The sequence below is a fragment of the Peromyscus californicus genome, unplaced genomic scaffold (genome assembly GCF_007827085.1).
Source record: "Peromyscus californicus insignis strain IS unplaced genomic scaffold, ASM782708v3 Scaffold_16__1_contigs__length_79575227, whole genome shotgun sequence".
NCBI classification, from domain to species: Eukaryota; Metazoa; Chordata; class Mammalia; order Rodentia; family Cricetidae; genus Peromyscus; species Peromyscus californicus.
In genome coordinates, this window is record NW_026294458.1 from 10,385,539 (window position 1) to 10,402,915 (window position 17,377).

The window sequence follows — 17,377 nt, forward strand, 5'->3', positions numbered from 1 at the left end:
TAGCCTGGCGGTGGTAGCGCACGCCTTTAATCCCAGCACTCGGGAGGCAGAGCCAGGTGGATCTCTGTGAGTTTGAGGCCAGCCTGGTCTCCAAAGCGAGTTCCAGGAAAGGCGCAAAGCTACACAGAGAAACCCTGTCTCGGAAAAAAAAAAAAAAAAAAGAAAGAAAAAAAAAAGAATTGCCTTCCTTGTGTCCCATAGTTTTAGATATGCTACATTTTAATTTTCATTCAATTCTAAAAAGTTTTTAATTTCCTTCTTTATTCCTACTTGACCCAATTTTCTTTCAGCAGTGAGTTGTTTAGTTTACCTGAGTGTGTGAGCTTATCCCAGTTTCTGTTGTTGATATCCACCTTTAATCTATGTAGTCAGCTAGGATACAGGGTACTATTTCAGTTTTCTCTAGCTGCCAAGTCTTGCTTTGTCTGCTAATATGTGGTCCATTTTGGAGAATGTTCTATGGTCTGCTGAGAATAAAGTGTACTCATTAACATTGGGTGGAATGTTCTGTAAATGTCTATTAGGGCTGGGCAGTGGTGGCGCACACCTTTAATCCCAGCACTTCGGGAGGCAGAGGCAGGCGGATCTCTGTGAGTTCAAGGCCAGCCTGGTCTACAGAGTGAGATCCAGGACAGGCACCAAAACTACAGAGAAACCCTGTCTCGAAAAAACAAAGCAAAACAAGACAAAATGTCTATTAGTTCCATCTAATGTATGATATTATTTAACTGCAGCATTTCTCTGTCTAGCTTTTGTCTGGATGCCCCGTCCATTGGCAAAAGTGGGATACTGAAACCACCATCGCATGTTAGGGTCACTATGTGATTTTAAATGTAGTAATGTTTCTGTTATGCGCTTGGGTGCCCTTCTGTTTGGCATATAAATGTTTAAAATTGTAATATCTTCTTGGTGGGTTTTTCCTTCAAGGAGTAGGTAGGGTCCTTCCCCATCTCTTCTGATTAGTCTTGTTTTGAAGACTATTTTATTAGTTACTACAATAGCTACACCTGCTTGCTTCTTGTTTCTATTTTCTTAGGACACCCTTTCCATTGTTTTACTCTAAGGTTTGTTCCCACTGGTAATGTGTGTTCCTTGGATGCCTCAGAAAGATGGATGCTGTTTTCTAATGCTAGTTTGTGTCTTTTCAGGGGAATTGATGGCATCAACATTATCAGTTATTACTGAGCAGTGTTCATTAATTCCTATTATTTTGTTGTGGTAGCATTTTTTTCTTTCCTCTTTTGATGAACTGTTCTGGGATTATTAATTCTTCTTGGGTGTGTTTAACCTCTCTTCAGCCTTCTAGTGTCTTCTGCAGAACTGGATTGATGAAAAGAAGGGTTTGAATTTGTTTTTATCATGAAATTTTTTTTCTTTCTCCCTTGCTTGTGATTGGTATTTTTCTCTGGGTGTAATAGTCTTGGTTGGTATCTGTGGTCTTTGTGAGCTTGTGAAACATCCAACCAAGCAGGTCCTTTCGATTTTCAGAGACTCCACTGAAAAGGCAGGTACTACTCTAATGGGCCTGTCTTCATATGTGGCTTAGGTCTTTTTCTCTTGCAGCTTTTAATATCCCTTCTTTGTTCTGCACGTTGTTTTGATCGGTACGTGTCATGGGGACTTTCTTTCCTGGTCTTGTCTATTCGCTGTTCTCTACGCCTCCTGCCCCTTGCTGGGCATCTCTTTAGATTGGCAAAATTGTTTTGATTTTGTTTAAAAATGATTCTGTTTAAAATATTTTTTTGTGTTGTCAATCTGGTTTTCTTCTCCTTCTTCTATACCTATTATTTGTAGTTGTCTTTTCCTAGTGTGCCGGATTTCCTGGATGTTTTGTGCTTGGAATTTTTTTTTTTTTTTTTTTAGATTTAACATTTTCTCTTACTGATCTCTTTCTTCTACTTTATCCTCAGAATCAGAAATCGTCTTCCATGTCTTTTAATCTGTTGCTGAAGCTTGCATCTGAGGTTTCCATTGAGTTTATTTTAGTTTGGTTTTACTTTAGTGATTCCATTTCTTTGCTAAAGCCATTTCATGTCTTAAATAGCTTTCCTCCTTTAATTCAACTGTTTGTACATGCACAGTCTTCATTCAGGCATTGATTCACATCCTCCCCTCTCCTCCCCACCCCCCCACGCGCTTTGGTTTTTCGTGACAGGGTTTCTCTGTGTAGCTTTGGAGCCTGTCCTAGAACTCAATCTGTAGACCAGGCTGGCCTCGACCTCAGAGATCCGCCTGCCTCTGCCTCCTGAGTACTGGGATTAAAGGCATGTGCCACCATTGCCCAGCTATTCACATCTTTTTTAAGGCCTTGAACATATTCATAATTGCTATTTTGAAGTCATTGTCTGGTGATTCAGATAAGTTGATTCTCTCAGGGAATATCACAATGGAGTTGCTGGCCTCTGGGAGAGACATACTGTCTTGATTGTCTGCCTTTTTTCCTTTGCATTGGGAATAAACATCTGGAATTATGACATTTGTGCTATTTCTTTGTGTAGATATCTGTTCTTATTTTTGTTGGGTAGATCTTTGGTTCTTCGGGTGCTCATGCCCTAAACTGGCAGGTTGTGGCCCAGAATGATGCTTGGTTTTCAGTCTTGGGTCACTCTGGATTTTAAGCTTTAGACTGTCACTAGTCCCAGATCTGAAATTCTGATTGGAGCTCTGGGTTCAGGCCCAATAGTCATAGACTGGTGCAGAGGGTTGGGGAGTGGGTGATGGGTTAGTGGGAGGGGGAAGGGAACTGACTCTGGAGTTGGGGTCCAGCTGGAGGATTTGGGGTCCAGCTCCATGAAGAACGGCAGAGGCCGAACTAGGGGCACTGTGGCACTGGGCAAGGATGGCAAGGATGGCAGCTGAAGGGGATGGTGGTGAGCTAGGGGGAGAGACTGAGTCGGACAGGCAGCAACAGCTCTAACCACTCAGGAGGGAGCAGAATGGGGGAGGGGAAGGAGCCCACACATAGTCAAGTACCATATTTTTATTTTTTGCCTGCCTTGTTTGAGGGTGGGTATTCCGCCACTTGCAACATAGAGTCCTAATACCCACTTATCCTTCTCTTGACCTCAAATGTTCCTCCAGAAAATAAAAAGAGAAGTGGTGCATAGCATAGTTTTACTTGCAACACTGGAGTGGACCTTTACTTGCAGAAAATGACAATAAGCAAGCACTTCAAAGGACAAAGTCCAAACATCCCTACCAAGGGAATCATCCAGAACATAAACTTGAAAACAAAGCAACATATGCACGGACTTATTCATTCTTTTTCTAAACCTTTAAAGTGTTCCATTCAAGTGGTCTTCTCCTAAGGGAAAGTTCACCACTGTTTGCCACTTGTAGCTCTTCTTTATAATTTATACAAAAGACTTTTATTAATGGATGTAAACAAAATCATTTGAAGTCATCATTTTGTTTTTCAGTTTTCAAACATCTCTTGGCTTTACGGATCAGTTTTTAAATACCCAGATTCTGGGCTTGAGCTACAGCTCAGTGGTGAGCACTTGAGTAGTGTGTGGAAGGTCTAGGTTGATTCCGAGTACAGTACCACCGCTAATTCAGTCACACATGGCTGCCTGAGGGCTACACAGGCCTGCTGCTCACAGATAGAAGGAACAAAGGCCTGTAGGACTTCATGATGGGGAAGCCAGGGAGACCTACTCACATCCTTAACACACACTGAGAGCCAGGCAATATGTGTCAAGGTGATCCTTCAAAGGCCAGCAATAACCAAGGTCTCGAGCCAAGTGTGTTTAGCTCCTATGGCAGAGTTATCAAAGGACTTTGCCTCTCATAGAGAACTGCCTGTGTTTTAAGGTTCATTTGTTTGTTTATTTTATGTGTATATGTGTGTGCCTGAGTTTATTCAAGAGCACCACGTACGTGCAGTGCCTACAGAAACCAGAAAAGGACGTGGGATCCCCGGAACTGAAGTTATAGGTAGCTGTGAGCTGTCCGGTGTGGCTGCTGGCATCAGAACCCAGGTCCTCTATGAGAACAGCAAATGCTCGGAAACAGAAAGCCATCTCTCCAGCCCTTCCACCTGTAAGTCTCGGAAAACAAGATCAATTCAGGGGTGCCGGTTCTTCCTCCACCTTGTCGGTGCTCATGGAAAGAAGGAGGCAAATTCCTCTGTGCTTTGGGTTTCATGCTCAAATGACTTGTTTTGAAAGGACCAAGCAGATGCCATAACAGGCTGCTCAGTCTTCTCTCAGAGATCAGGCCTCACTTGCAGTTTCCTGAGACTTGAGCAAGCAGTTTCTGGGAGGGCCATGACATAGTCCTTGCAGTAGCTCCCTTTCTGCATGTACTCTGACTGCTCAAGGTTCAGCCAGTTGTTTACTGTCTGTGATCCCTCACCAACTTAGAGCTACGTGCATGTGTACATAAATGTGAACGTGTGAGGCCAGCCAGCCTACATGATAGTTCAAGGACAGAGCCTGAGACTTGTCAAGGCCTGCCCCCAAATTGATAACTGTTATCCCCAACCAGTAAATTCAAAGGTTACACACCCTCATCTAATCATATGACACCAAGGCTTGTACGACCCTGTTTGCGGTTTTTCCCTTTAAAAACTCCTCACCCTGAGAGCTCAGGGCCATCCTCCTCCACCCACTGTGTCAGATGTTGGACACGGACCAAGGACCAAGCCCGGGCTTGCTTGTTATCAATAAACCCCTGTGTGTTTTGCATTGGATATCAGCTCTGTGGTGGTCTTGCTCAAGGGTCTGGAGATTCGGCCACAACAGTCTGAGGGATAATTCTGTGGGTGCTGTGGAAAGCACAGCCATCCCTCACCTCAGTAGGAAAGGATGAAGCTATCCATTTGAACAGTGGGACTGGGTTATTAAAACCACAGTGTTCCTAAATGAGATGGCTCTTTGGATAAGAAAGAGTATTGTAGAAACTGAACTGAAGTAAATTATGGGTATAAATGGGATTCAGGAGACTGTTCTTTTTTAAGCAATTGTCAAGGACCTTCAGAGGATTCAGGGAGTGAGGGTGAGGGCGGCGGGGAGAGGAAGCTCAGTCTTAACAGGCAATTTCTCCTAGTCTGAGGAGAACCTGTCTCACACACAGACTTTCATCTGTGGAAAAACACAGAGGGAGTTGGAATGAGATCACATCAGAAAATCTTCTCTCCGAGTGGCCTTGGGAGACGGCGGAAAAAAAACACACGTGAATGTGGTAGAGGTTTCCCTAGCTGGAAGGAAGTACAGGAGCACGGACACAGAGGAGCGCATGCGCAGAGTAGGGAAGGAGCCAATGAGTATCAGTCCAGCTGGACTAGGACCTTGACATAGGACCACCTTCTCTGAGAGAGCTCTACTGGAGAGAAGTCTTGATGGATGTCAACTGAGAGCCTCAGATGAGGTGGACAGAGACCTCTACCAACACAATAAACAAGCATGTGCTTTTGAAAAACGGTCCCATCCAATGGGAACAGACCATGCTCTGGCCTTCACTTTTAGCTCTGCCATTTTAACAAGTGTAGGACTTTAGACATTCATAAACACATCCTAAAGACTCTAGCTGTGAAGAGAGGAGATCGTGTATTTCATGAGTACCTTACAGGATTTGTGTGAACATCAAGAGAGAGTGGACACAAAATAGCATTGTCTACTTCCTTATAGTCAGTGAGAGTATGGTGAAACTCCTCCCTTAAATGTTATTTTCATTCTGTTATTGCTACTATGTAAGAGTTGTGAAGACCAAGGAATGTTTCTTCTTCAGGACTAGGAGCCCAGAAAAGATTTTTTATGAAGTCATTTCATGAATGAATGAATACATGTGTGGATAATATTCAGAACCCTCAAACTAAACCGTAAAATCAATCTTTCAAGCTATGCTGGGAGCTTGTGGGCTGTCATTTGATTCTTGGGGTGCTTAGGCTGTGGGGAGCTCTGAGTTAGTTGCAATCAGTTGGTGTCATGGTACAGGAGGAAGCCTGTGAAGGTACAGTCATTGACATTATCTGCATAGAGTCCGCTATGAGTCCCGTCTCCATACACCTGGAGCCAGACTTGGTCACCCACCTCCAGATGGAGGAGCACAGAGCCGGAGGCCTGATCCACGTTCTTCTCCTGATACTGGTCATAAGTGAAGAGAACAGCCTTGTCCTTCTTGAAGAGACTCACCTTCACGTCTTTCATGTACACCGTGATATGGTAGGAGAAATAGTAGACCCCTGGAATGTTGCAGTAGAATTTCCCTGTGCTACTATCGTAATGATTCTGTAGGTTGTAGAAGATCTTAGTAAAGCGGATGGGAACACTGGGGACAGTGACTCCAGTCTCCAGCCCCACGCTGAATGCTGAGCGATACACATAAGCACCTTCTCCAGGCTCTCCTTTCCTGCCGGGGATTCCGGGAAAGCCTCGGGGCCCCTCAGCTCCAGTCACTCCGACATCTCCTGTCTCCCCCTTAGGACCAAGAAGACCTGGAAAGTGAGAAGAGCTCTGTGACTGCTGGGAACAGAGCTGCCCAGGCTGGTTCCAGGGCCTCCACCCACAACCCATTTGACAGGACACGGGAGGATGCCATCTCCACTTCCCACACCCTCCATAGCCTGATGGGCTCCCATAAGTTTATCTCCAACCTTATTTTTAATAGTTATGAGTGAGTGAAAAGATGGGTGAGCAAACTGATTAATATTTAGAATGTTCAAGCTGGATAATACATCCTGGTTCATTTGCTCTTTGCTTGACACGTGAATGAGTTGGCCTGGTAGAGGCTCTGAGTTAGTAGGAGTCAGCTGGGGTCACGTTCTGATCGTGAAGTATCCATTTACTCATTCGTGTATTCATTCCTTCATCTCATACCTTTCCATATCCCCCATAGCCCAGCAGGTTTCCAGAAATGTACCTCCTGTAAGTATCCACCATAGTTCATGTGCCCTACAAGTCCTTTGTGCACGGGCTAAGCGACCACTGTGCCTGCCTTCTGTCCCCTCTGTCCAGATGTCCTCCTCCTCTGTTCTCTGGAGCCATCTTTGGAGGTGTGGCTCAAGCCCTGCCTCCTCAGCACAGCCTGATCATTGATCTGCATCCTCACTGAGTGCACTTTTCCTGTACCCCATGCCTTCAGCATTTGCACATGTTCAGACTGGCAGGTTGCGTGTTGGAAGACACTGTGTCCTTGTAACCACTGCCCAGAGTCTTGTCCATTATACTTGTCTTCTCAACTAAGCCACGCATTCTCTAAAAGCTAGAGTGCTCCAGGAGTGCACTAAAAGTCCAGGTGAATGCCAGTGAGTAGAACAAGAGTTAAGAGGGGAAAGAAGAATAGGAATACATTGGGAATATGGACAAGGGTAGGCAGAAGGAAGTAGAGGCAGATAGAGTAAAGTCATGGATACCTCAGTAGGTACCACCTTGTCTCTCTCAAAGAGGACAACTCAAGCCCCAGGATGCTTATGATCCACACAAAATAAGGTTTTGCTTCTTGCCTTAGCAACTGGTATCACATACCCTGCAAAGCCCCCCTCTGCCCAAGACCCTTCGTACCTGCGTCTCCTTTCTCACCCTTCTCGCCAGGAGTGCCATCTCTGCCATCACGGCCTGGTGTCCCATTGTGGCCAGGATGTCCTGGGATGCCTGCCATCCAACCTGCACAAGTTTCCTTGGGTGGAGGGATCAGGACTCCCGGCTCTTCAGCCGTGGTAACCTCAGCATGGTTGGGCAGGACTAACAGCAGCAGGACAGCCTGCAGCAGCAGCAGCAGCATCCTGAGTCCTGCAATCAGCAAGTGCACAGCCATGGGAAGGGCAGACCCACACAGTACCTCCGATCAGGACCTGCATCGTGTTCCATCCATCCGAGCGGAGTCTACTCCAAAGTCTGCACTTTTAATACTCACCTCTCCCAGAAGGCCTTCAGTGGCTACCCCAGTCCTCACCTCTCCCAGAAGGCCTTCAGTGGCTACCCCAGTCCTCACCTCTCCCAGAAGGCCTTCAGTGGCTACCCCAGTCCTCACCTCTCCCAGAAGGCCTTCACTTAGACATCCTTCTCTGAGATTTACAATGCATAGCATCATCTCCTGCACATAATCTCCTTTAGCTGCCAGATTGTCAGTTCACAGCTGGCAGGGATGGTCTGCTTCTAGTCTCCCGGTCCTGACACAGCAAACATTCCAAGATCCTGCCCTGGGTTTTTCCGGTAGTTCCATTCAACTCTAAACAACTTCTCACTCCCTGGCTCTTCTTCTTTTCTCCCTCGTCTTCATATACACATGCACACTTGTGAGCACTTGTGTACATGAATACATCACACACTCACACATTCACACTCACACACACTCACACACACTCACACACAAACTCTTTGGAGACTACAGAAAAATAAGTAATTCTAATTCTGAAGAATCTGTTTATTCTTAAAACTTGGCGGAAATCATCCTTCACCTGAGACGCTTCTGTTCCAGCTCTGTCATTTGCTAGTGTTTATGATCATCATTTAAAGTGTATGCATTGACAATCCATCAAGTGGATATGACCAAGATATGTGCAATTGTTTCTTTGTTGATTGTTTAGCTTATTTCCACTTCAAAATATTATTTTATGTTCTCAACAGATTTTCTCATGTACTGATTTTAAATTAATATTGAAATGTCCTTAGGCAGATAGCTTTTCTAAAAGTATCATTCTATTGTGATATGTTCCCAGATACAAATTATAAAACTTTTGTCCTTTTGGTTTTTCGAGACAGGCTTTCTCTGTGTAGCCCTGGCTATCCTGGAACTCACTCTGTAGACCAGGCTGGACTCAAACTCAGAGATCTGCCTGCCTCTGCCTCCCAAGTGCAGGAATTAAAAGCATGTGCCACTGTGCCTGCTTTAACCTTTTTTTTAAAGACTTATTTTTATTTGTGTCTGTGTGTGTATATGAGACACATGTACAAAAGAGAGCATCAGATCCCCTAGAACCAGAGTGATGGATGGTTATAAGGCACCATGTAGGTACCGGAAACCAAACCTGGATCCTCTGGGAAAGCAACAAGTGCAAGATCTTAACCACTGAGCCATTTCTCCAGCCCGCCTAAACACTTTTAAGTCTTAAAAAAAAAAGAAAGAAAGAAAGAAAAGAAGCCAGGCAGTGGTGGCGCACGTCTTTAATCCCAGCACTCAGGAGGCAGAGGCGGGCAGATCTCTGTGAGTTCGAGGCCAGCCTGGTCTACAAAGTGAGTTCCAGGAAAGGTGCAAAGCTACACAGAGAAACCCTGTCTCGAAAAACCAAAAAAAGAAAAGAAGAAAATTTGTTTTATTTTCGTTTGTGTGTGTGAGCATGTGCATGTGCTACGTGTGTACAGGAGCCTGAGGAGGCCAGAAAAGGATGTCAGATCCTCTAGAGATGGAGTTCCAGGCAGTTGTGAGCTGCCCACTGTCAGTTCTGGGAACTGATCTCCGGTCCTCTGGAAGAGCGGTATGCTCTCTAAACCACTGAGCCCTCTCGCCCTTTTTTTTTTTTTTTTTTTTTTTGGTTTTTCGAGACAGGGTTTCTCTGTGTAGCTTTGCGCCTTTCCTGGAACTCACTTTGTAGACCAGGCTGGCCTCGAATTCACAGAGATCCGCCTGGCTCTGCCTCCCGAGTGCTGGGATTAAAGGCGTGCGCCACCACTGCCCGGCTTCGCCAACCCCTTTTAAAAAATCTTTTAATACACATACCAACATTACAAGATGCCGTGCTGCCCCCCAATAAAGTGTTAGTGTGTGCACAGAATGACCTCTCGCAGGCTGAGGGTGTAGCTCTGTAACAGAGCACCTGCCTAGCATTTGCAAGGACCTGGGTCCTCAGCACAACAAAGGATAAATAAATAAGCAAGCCTTGCTGAATTGCTCTTACCAGCTTTGGAGCACTGTGAGGAAGCAGAGTGGTTCAAGCCTTTAATCCCACCCCTTGGGAGACAGAGGCAGGAGGGTTTTTGTGAGTTTGAATCCAGCCTGATCTACATAGTGAGTTCCAGGACAGCCAGAGCTACATAGTGAGACTCTGTCTCAACAACGGAAGATGTTGTTGTTATGTTCAGTGAGCAAAATAAATGATTTTCGTTCCCCAGTCATTAATAAATTATACATTTTATTGAGAGGGCTATCTCTTAATTTCCTCACTAAGTATCTCTGTAAGTATTCTCTGTTGGTTAACTTACTAAGCATCTCAATGGGTTCCTGCTGCATTTTTATTTATTTGATCTGTTTTGGTTTGGGTTTTGTTGTGAGGGGGGAGGGGTCAGAATTTTGAGGATGGGTTTCATGTAACCCAGCCTGGCCTCAAGCCTACTATGATTGGGTTCAAGATGGCCTTGAACTCCTGATTCTGTAACTGCCACCTCCCAAATCCTAGGATTACAAGCAAAAGCTGCCATTTAGGTTTTGTTTGTTTGTTTGTTTGTTTGACACAGAGTCTTAGTATATAGCTCAAATTGCCTCAGATTCAGGGCATTCCTCCTGCCTCAGCCTCCACCAAACTGGGATTGCATGGGTGTACCAGCATGCCCAGTGCATAGAAAGGTTGTTTTAGTCTGGAGGTTGTCTTTCACCCTCTATGGTGCTGAGACTCAAACCCAGGCCCTCGCCAGTGCTAGGCAACAGCTCGACCACTTGGCTGCATGCCAGCCCCTATGAACGTCTCTTCAACAAGCTTGCGTGAGCTCGTGCCACTGCCTTGTGACTTCTCCCGCACTGTGGAGATCATCCTTCGACTTGTTTGTCCTTGTTTTAGGTGTACAGAAACTTTAGAGTTCATGTAATCAGCTCTGTTGACCTTTTCTTTGCTTCCGAGCATTAAACAACCCCCTACCCCCCACCCCCAGAGCTGAGGACCAAACCCAGGGCCTTGCACTTGCTAGGCAAACGCTCTACCACTTAGCTAAATCCCCAACTCCCATTAAACAGTTCTTATCACAGGAAAGATTTGGTAATTTTCCGTTTTCTTTCTGTTTCTTCTTTTCACTCTATCTATTTAAAAGGCTACTCTTTGGTTCATCTGTGATTTTATATATATATATGTTGCTGTAAACTGTGGTGTAAGATCGTTTTAAATACCTTTAACTAAATTCATCTTTCCACTCCCTATTGCTCGGATGCATCATTTACTAAATATCCAATTCTGGTATAACTGTAGACCAACTGAAACTGGCAGGTGTGCGGAGGAGAGGGCCAGAGGCAGTGGCCTGGAGCAAATGCTGCTCCTGGAGAGCCTGAGTGTCAGCCCCAGACTGCCTCATAGTCTCTATGTGCCTTTGTCGCCATCTACTGAATCTGGAAAGCTCAGGAGCAAAGTCTCAGTAACTGCTACAAACAAAATGAAGCAAAGCTTAGGTTTTAGCTTAAAGCAAAAGAGGCAAGGAGGAGAAGACCAGAGGAAAATTCCCTGATCCCCTTTTGTATTTAGGGAGAAGGCTTGTCCTGAAACTTTTTTATTACCGTCATCAGTCAGGTAGGTAGGTAGGTAGTTGCTTAGTTAGTTGCTTGGTTGGTTAGTTAGTTGGTTGGTTAGTCGGTTGGTTGGTTAATTGGTTGGTTGGTTAGTTGGTTAGCATGTGTTTATGCCTGTGGGTATGTACCCACAGAAGTCAGAGAGCACCTTGTAGGGGGTCAGTTCTCTCCTTCCACCAACTGGGTCCTGGGGAACAAACGGGTCATTAGGTTCAACATCTTTACCCACGGAGCCATCTCACGGGCCCTTGCTCTGAGACTTTAAAGATGTCATCCATCCGGTGTCGTCTCTGCTTTTGTCTTCTTACAGCTCCAGCCACCAAATTCCTGAGAGCTTCAGCTCTCCTCTTCCCCCCAGAAGTGAAGAAGGAACCGTCTCTGAAGCGACAGTCTTTTCCCAAGAGAAACAAGAATCCAGAATGTGTGGGCTAGTATAAGCAGTTAAGGAGGACCTCCAGGATGGAGGGTGGCCCAGGACTTATCCCAAATGCTGGGAAGGAAGGCAAAGGCAGACCCCTAGAGTTTCCGGGTTCTCCCTTTCTGCTGGAAAAATCAACATCCTTTCTCACCTAAAAGAACACAGTCTTCCGCAACACCCCTGTGTTCTCAACACTCTTCTCTCCCCCCAGGGGCAGTTGTTCTAGGAACCCCAAGAGTGGCATGGGGTGGAGGTACTACACAGTATGTACCCTCGGCTGTTTCTTTTTTAAGATTTATTTTTGTTTTTTGAATTATTGGAATATGCATGGGGGTGTGTACCTGTGTCCAGGAGCCCTGGGAGGTCAGAAGGCATTGGATCTCCTGGAGCTGGAGCTACCGACGGTTGGGAACTGGGTCCTTCCCAAGATGTTCTCTGCAAATGCTGTTAATCGCTGGGCTATCTCTCCAGCCCCTAGACATTTGCTAAGGACAGATCCTAATTGAAGAAGGTTTCGTTTCCACCTAATTCTGGGTGGAAAGTCAGCTAAGGATAGCCACTAAAGGACACAGAATGCATCTTTTTTTTTAATTTGAAATTATTTCTGTTCTTTCTATAGACAAAACAATTGTTACACTTTGATTTTGAAAGACTTATATTTCTGTAGGGGAAACACTATTGAACGGAACTGAGTACTATACATAATCGACAGCTAGAGCACCCTACAAAGAGAACACTTTTGGATAGGTCATGAAGCCGGATGGTGAGAATCGTGCTTTACATTTGGGGAGTCTTTGCATCTTCGTCTCATTTAATCATCGCAGCCATCTTGGAGACAATATGGGGTACTCAGGGAAACCCGTGCTCAGGTACAAATAATCAGCAAACGACCAGTTCTCACCATTTATGTGTGTGTTGGAGGACTAAATGACACCATCAACAAACCATACTTAGCCGAGTGTCTGGAATAAGCTGGTGAGCAACAACTGTCAATTACGTCTGCACTGATTTAGGGGTGAGGAAAGGGGGCTGCTGAGCGGTTTGGTGATAGTCCAGGATGCCAGAACTAAACACAGAAGGGCTGGAAGTTGAGCCCTGACCTAGTAACAGACTCTCTGACACAGTCGAGGAAAAGTACTAAAGTCTTATACCTTGCCTTTTACTATCCCTCCCCATGGGGGGAAGGGGGGATAAGAGACAGAAGATTGTGAATCAAATGACCTGGCTTCTCATCTTGCCCACTCCTCATTCTGTCCACATCTGCCTCCCTGGCTTTATGCTCTGCCTAGAAATGTGATTTCACAACAGGATCATGAGACCCACTTGGCAGAAAGTGTGGAGTGTTTTATAAACTTATAAACTGCTACACACATACGTGAGAAAAGGGAAGCAAACAAATATTTATGGGCAACCCACTCTGGACGGCTGTTGCGTTTCATTTCACCCACACAACACCAGGAGGGAGACCTCCACGTGAGACATCTGGGAGCCAGAAAGGTCCAGTCATTTCTGCCCAAGCATAAGAAGCAAACGAGGTAGAACCAGATCACCACACTGGCCTTCCCTATAGTTGCCCTCCTGGGTAACCCCCCAGGAATTATGCAAAGGGATGGCTTCCATGTGCCAGGATCCTAAGGACCACAGTATAGTGAAGTAGATGTGAAATTCCACTTTGACCTGCTGCCTTTTCAGCAGCAACAGCAGAGTCTTGTGAAACACAAGGCTGGGGTTTCCTCTGGGACGAGCAGAGATGGCCACATTGAGAGAAGAGGTCACTGAAAAGGATCTCAACGCCTCCAGCCAGCAAAGGCTGAACAAAGCGCACAAGAAACCCCAGAGCCAAGGGCGAGCCCAGGAATCCTCCCATCCTTGCTCTTAGAAACAGAAAGGCTGGGTGTGCACCTCCTGCACCCATGGAAAAGCTCCATGCTAGAAGCCTTGACGTGTTAGTTATTTTCACCTTCATGAGACTGCACAAGAGGGGAGGAAGCTGAGAAAGCAGGAAAATGAGCCTTGAGAGATTTCTGACTTACAGGCCAGCGTGCTCTGCAGCACTGCCTCTGAAATTGCCCACAGAGCTTGGGCCCAGTGTCATAACCTGCTTAGTGGGGTCACGGGACATGAGGAACTTGAGTACGCTTTGACAGTGGTGACGATTCTGTGGAGTAGCATTTGCGAAAGGTACTTCTTTTTTTTTTTTTTATGAAACGAGGAGCTCCTATGCAGCCCCAGCTGTCCTGGAGCTCTCTATGTAGACCAACCTGGCCCTGAACTCATAGAGACCCACCTGCCTCTGCCTCCTGAGTGCTGGGTGTGAAGGTGTGCACCATCACACCCAGTACAAAGTACTTTCGGGATTTTATCTTATTTAACGCACCTATACCCTTACTTCTCACTGTGCTAATCAGGAGAACCTGAGACTTCACGAGGCCAAGATGCTAGGCTTACGATTATGCTGGGCGGCGGTGGTACACGCCTTTAATCCCAGCACTCGGGAGGCAGAGGCAGGTGGATCTTTGAGTCTGAGGCCAGCCTGGTTTACAGAAGGAACTCCAGGACAACCAGCGCTACATAGAGAAACCCTGTCTCAAAAAACAAAAAGATCATGCAGTCTTTGGGTTGAATGACATGAAACAGCCATTCTTAAAATTCAAAGTGGCAGCTGAGGCTGGAGCCCTTACTTAGTATGTGTGAAACCCTAAGTTCAACCCTCAGTACCACAAATAAATAAATAAATAAATAAATAAATAAATAAATAAATAAATAAATAAATAATAAAAATATAAGATGGGTTAATATTGTCTGTTTCACAATGGTACAACCCAATCACAAATGGCCAGACCAGGAACTGAGTCACCTCTGTCTAACTCCTAAGGAGATTATCTGGAAGCTCTCACATGGCCTTAGGAGAGTTGTTTGCATTCTCGTGTCCTTACACACATGTGCACACACGCACACTCTCCAGAAACTGGAAAAGCAGAGCATCCCTCCATGAAGATTTTAGGATGAGCTCCTAATTGAATCTTTTGCTTTGCAGATGAATTGACTCCTAACTTCAGGAGAGCACCTGGGAGCTAATGGTCCTCTGGGTTGGCAAGTAAATGCAATGTTTGTCTCTGCAACCTCCTTTTAAAAAAAAAAAAAGACAAAAATGAAAGTGAAGGGAAATGGCTCAGGACAAGCACTTCCTGGGCAAGCATGACCACCTGAGTTCAATCCCTGGAAAGCACATAAAAAGCCAGACGCAGCGGCAAACATCTGTAATCGCAACACTGCAAAGGTTGAAGGTAAGTGGAGACAGGAGGATCACCCCAAGGCTCGTGGACTGGGCAGCCTGGCGTGCCCAGAGTGGAGGAGTCCACAAGGGAGAACCACCTCAAACGAGGTTGGAGGAGAGAACTGACTTCCCAAAGCTGTCCTCTGACATGCCTGACATAGAATGAGCGTCCCTGCACACATGTGGCACACACACACACACACACACACACACACTAGATATTTTTAAGTGCTTAGAAGGTGGAGTTGATGGAGCGCTATCTGTGTAAGCACGAGGACCTGAGTTCCGGTCCCGAGAACTCGTCTAAAAGCCTGCCACCTTCAATCCCAATGCTGGGGTGGGTGTGGGGTGCCAGAGACAAAAGCCTCCCTGGAGATCAATAACCAGTGGGTCCAGCCTTCCTCATCGAGCTCCAGGTTCAGCAAGAGACCTTGTCTCTCTCATCAAAAAATAAGGCAGAGGTTAAGAGAGACACCTCTCTAAGCTGGGCAGTGGTGGCGCACGCCTTTAATCCCAGCACTCGGGAGGCAGAGGCAGGCGGATCTCTGTGAGTTCGAGGCCAGCCTGGGCTACCAAGTGAGTTCCAGGAAAAGGCGCAAAGCTACACAGAGAAACCCTGTATCAAGAGAGAGAGAGAGAGAGAGAGAGAGAGAGAGAGAGAGAGAGAGAGAGAGAGAGAAAGAGAGAGAGAGAGAGAGAGACCTCTGGCTTCCACATGCACACACATACATGTTCACTCGTACGAGACGAGAAACAAGCCCTATCTCTTCTTAGGATTCCTCAAGACACGGGGAAGGAGGCATGAAGGATCTCTTATTAAGCTTTGGGAACCAAACTGCTCCAAGAACCACGCTACACTCTGGCCTCTTCCGCTCGCTAGCCCTCCTGTTCCCAAAATCCATCTGACCAAACTACCTTTCCTCATTTTTAATGAAGTCACAAGGAGAGAGATGGCTCTACCCTTGTGAGGCTCGATTCAAAAGAACGGTTCTAAGCACCCAGGAGGCGCTGAGGCAGGTGGATCTCTGGGAGTTCAGTGGTAGCCTGGTCTTTGTAGTGAATTCCAGGCCAGTTGGGGATATCTAGTGAGACCCTGTCTTAAAAACAAACAAACAAACAAAAATTCTCCAGATAAGGCACTTACATCCCATGACTCACAAAAGGCTGCCTTGATTTCCCAACCCTCCACCCTTCACCTCATCTACCACCAGGGTGCCTATGCAGTGTTCACTGGGGCAAGGATTGAGTTTGGCAAAGACCGAGTGGGTCCAATGCTCCTGTCAGAAAATACCTTTCAAAATATGGCTTTCTGTCCAGATTGCCACCGTATTCCAGGCTCTTGCCTCTTTGTGTCACCAGATTCCCTCAAGCACCCTAAAATGTCTCATGCTGACAAATGTCGACAGCTCTTCAGACAACAGCCAGACCACACCCATTTTCCCCCTCAGTCCTGACAGTAGTCTACGGCATCTACTCCGCACTGAGCTACTGAATAGAGCTAAGTGGTAGGAATAGATTCTAAACTTCAGTCTGACGTCAGACCTCAACTTGGCTTCCCCACGCCTCCTCTCTGCCTGCTTCTATCATCTTAACTCACAGCGCTGAGAGGCAGTAGATCCCTTTTTCCAGCTGAATTCCACCCGTGGGTGAACCCTCCCACCTCACTGACCCCCAGGGTTTTTCTCAGTGAGCACCTTGCTGTCAAACAGACTGAGCAAAGTTCAGGATGGTCTCAAGCATTTGGACTAAAGGAGATAACTCTTTCTCTCTTAGAGCTCTGAAGAAATGAGGAAGAGCCCAGTGCCTATCTGGCCCAACCAGTGCCCCCTTGATCTGAGGTTCCTCTACATCCATCCTCCCACTCCTGCAGAGAACAAAACCTAGACACATCTCAGCCAGGATTGGGCATTTATACCCAGCCAGCCAGGAATTCAGCAGAATTGGTCTTACCTTCTGGTGTAGTCTACCGTATAGACGAAAATGAGGAGAAAATGGCCTCGTCTTATGAGTGACTCTGGCAGTCCCCATTTCACCATTGGCCAGCCCAAGGGAGGGAGAGCAGCCAGTGAGTGGGCCCCTTGCCCCTGGCCGCTCCCCTAAGTCTCCACCCCAGGGACCCTGGTTTAATCCAGCCTGGGTCTGGGAAGCCAAGTAGAGCTTTAGCCAAGTCCTCATGTCCCCAGGCTTTGGCCGCACTCTACCAGAGCGACTGATGGGGCAAGGGTAAGGACGACAATAAAAACAAGAGGCTTCTG

General features: G+C 46.3%; 1 protein-coding gene across 1 annotated transcript; it reads right to left on the bottom strand.

Moving 5' to 3' along the window:
- Positions 1–5,532: 5,532 nt before the first annotated feature.
- Adipoq (adiponectin, C1Q and collagen domain containing) lies at positions 5,533–9,016 on the bottom strand. The gene is made up of 2 exons (XM_052740315.1): positions 7,503–9,016; positions 5,533–6,436 (listed from the first exon to the last, which is right to left on the bottom strand). Exons 1-2 carry the CDS (start codon positions 7,753–7,755, stop codon positions 5,916–5,918), a joined length of 774 nt encoding a protein of 257 aa, XP_052596275.1. The 5' UTR covers positions 7,756–9,016; the 3' UTR covers positions 5,533–5,915.
- Positions 9,017–17,377: the final 8,361 nt, after the last annotated feature.